Below are 1173 nucleotides of genomic sequence, written 5' to 3'. Positions count from 1 at the left end.
TGATCAGAGTGATCCAAGTCCCTGTTGGAGTCAGTCAGAGCATTTCCATAGAGAGCCACTTTGCATCAGCAGCACCATGCTCCAGTGCTCTGGGAGAGTTTATAGTCCTGAGAGTTGAAGACTGGATGACTGACAGCTGTCCTTCATGACAACAGAAGACACAGAAATCCTCCTCATCAGAAACATGACTTTGGTCTCCGTCCTCATCTGGACTCTCCTCTGCTGCTGCTTCACAGGTAAAGTCCAGAGAATCAAACTCCTCTCCTCCATCAACATCCGTCCCTCTGAAATGAAGCCGACAAAACCATGACGCTGCTTTATGTTTCTGTCTCTGTGTCCTCAGAGTCCAGAGGACAGGTCACAGTGACTCAGCCTGGAGCAGTGAGCTCTGCTCTGGGACGCTCCGTCACCATCAGCTGTAGGGTCAGTCGTCAGGTTCAAAGCTGTAACAGTGCTAATTGTTTGAGCTGGTACCAACAGAAAGATGGAGAAACTCCTAAACTGCTCATTTACTATACTAACCAAAGAGCATCAGGGATTCCAGGTCGTTTTACAGGCAGTGGATCAAACACTGACTTCACTCTGACCATCAGTGGAGTCCAGGCTGAAGATTCAGGAGTTTACTACTGTCAGAGTCGCCATTACATCAACAGTCTATATGTGTTCACACAGTGAAAAAGCGTCGTACAAAAACCTCCCTCAGTCAGACTGAACAGAAACTGAACTGACTGCTGCAGCTGGAAGCTACTGCAGAGACTGATACAGTTCACTGAGGACACACACACACACACACACACACACACACAACACACACAGAGTTAATGTCTGATTTTAACCCCACATGCACCATCTATCAGCATCAAAGGTTTAGGACACACTGTACCTGTTACTTCCCACTCTTTAATGGCTCTACGAGGTGAGCAACACTTCACCAATGACCCAAATCAAGCACAGAAGACGCCTCTGAAACAACCAAGTCCATGGAGTTTATTAACATGAATATAATAAACAACTAAGACTCTCAATCAAGACTACAAAAGATACAAAATCTGAACACAACAGCAAAACAAACTCCCAGGCTGAGAAGCAGCAAGACCAACAGTCCCCATGCCTGAAGCCTCTCCCTTCTGATGCTGCACCGGAGCTGTTAAGCTCTTCATTCCCAGACCAGGT

General features: G+C 46.7%; 1 protein-coding gene across 1 annotated transcript in view; it reads right to left on the bottom strand.

Annotated features, from left to right (window-relative positions):
• Positions 1 to 1025: 1025 nt before the first annotated feature.
• The window catches only part of LOC147817225 (uncharacterized), a 5693-nt gene continuing 5545 nt past the window's right edge, over positions 1026 to 1173 (bottom strand). Inside the window, exon 3 of the mRNA XM_087171337.1 lies at positions 1026 to 1031. Coding sequence (XP_087027463.1) covers positions 1026 to 1031 — 6 coding nt within the window. The remainder of the gene's footprint in view (positions 1032 to 1173) is intronic.

Source organism: Seriola lalandi, unplaced genomic scaffold, assembly GCF_002814215.2.
Source record: "Seriola lalandi dorsalis isolate HSWRI2012SDOR001 ecotype SW California unplaced genomic scaffold, Sedor1 jcf7180002054985, whole genome shotgun sequence".
In the NCBI taxonomy this organism is placed as follows: domain Eukaryota; kingdom Metazoa; phylum Chordata; class Actinopteri; order Carangiformes; family Carangidae; genus Seriola; species Seriola lalandi.
This window is presented reverse-complemented; position numbering and strand designations above follow the sequence as displayed.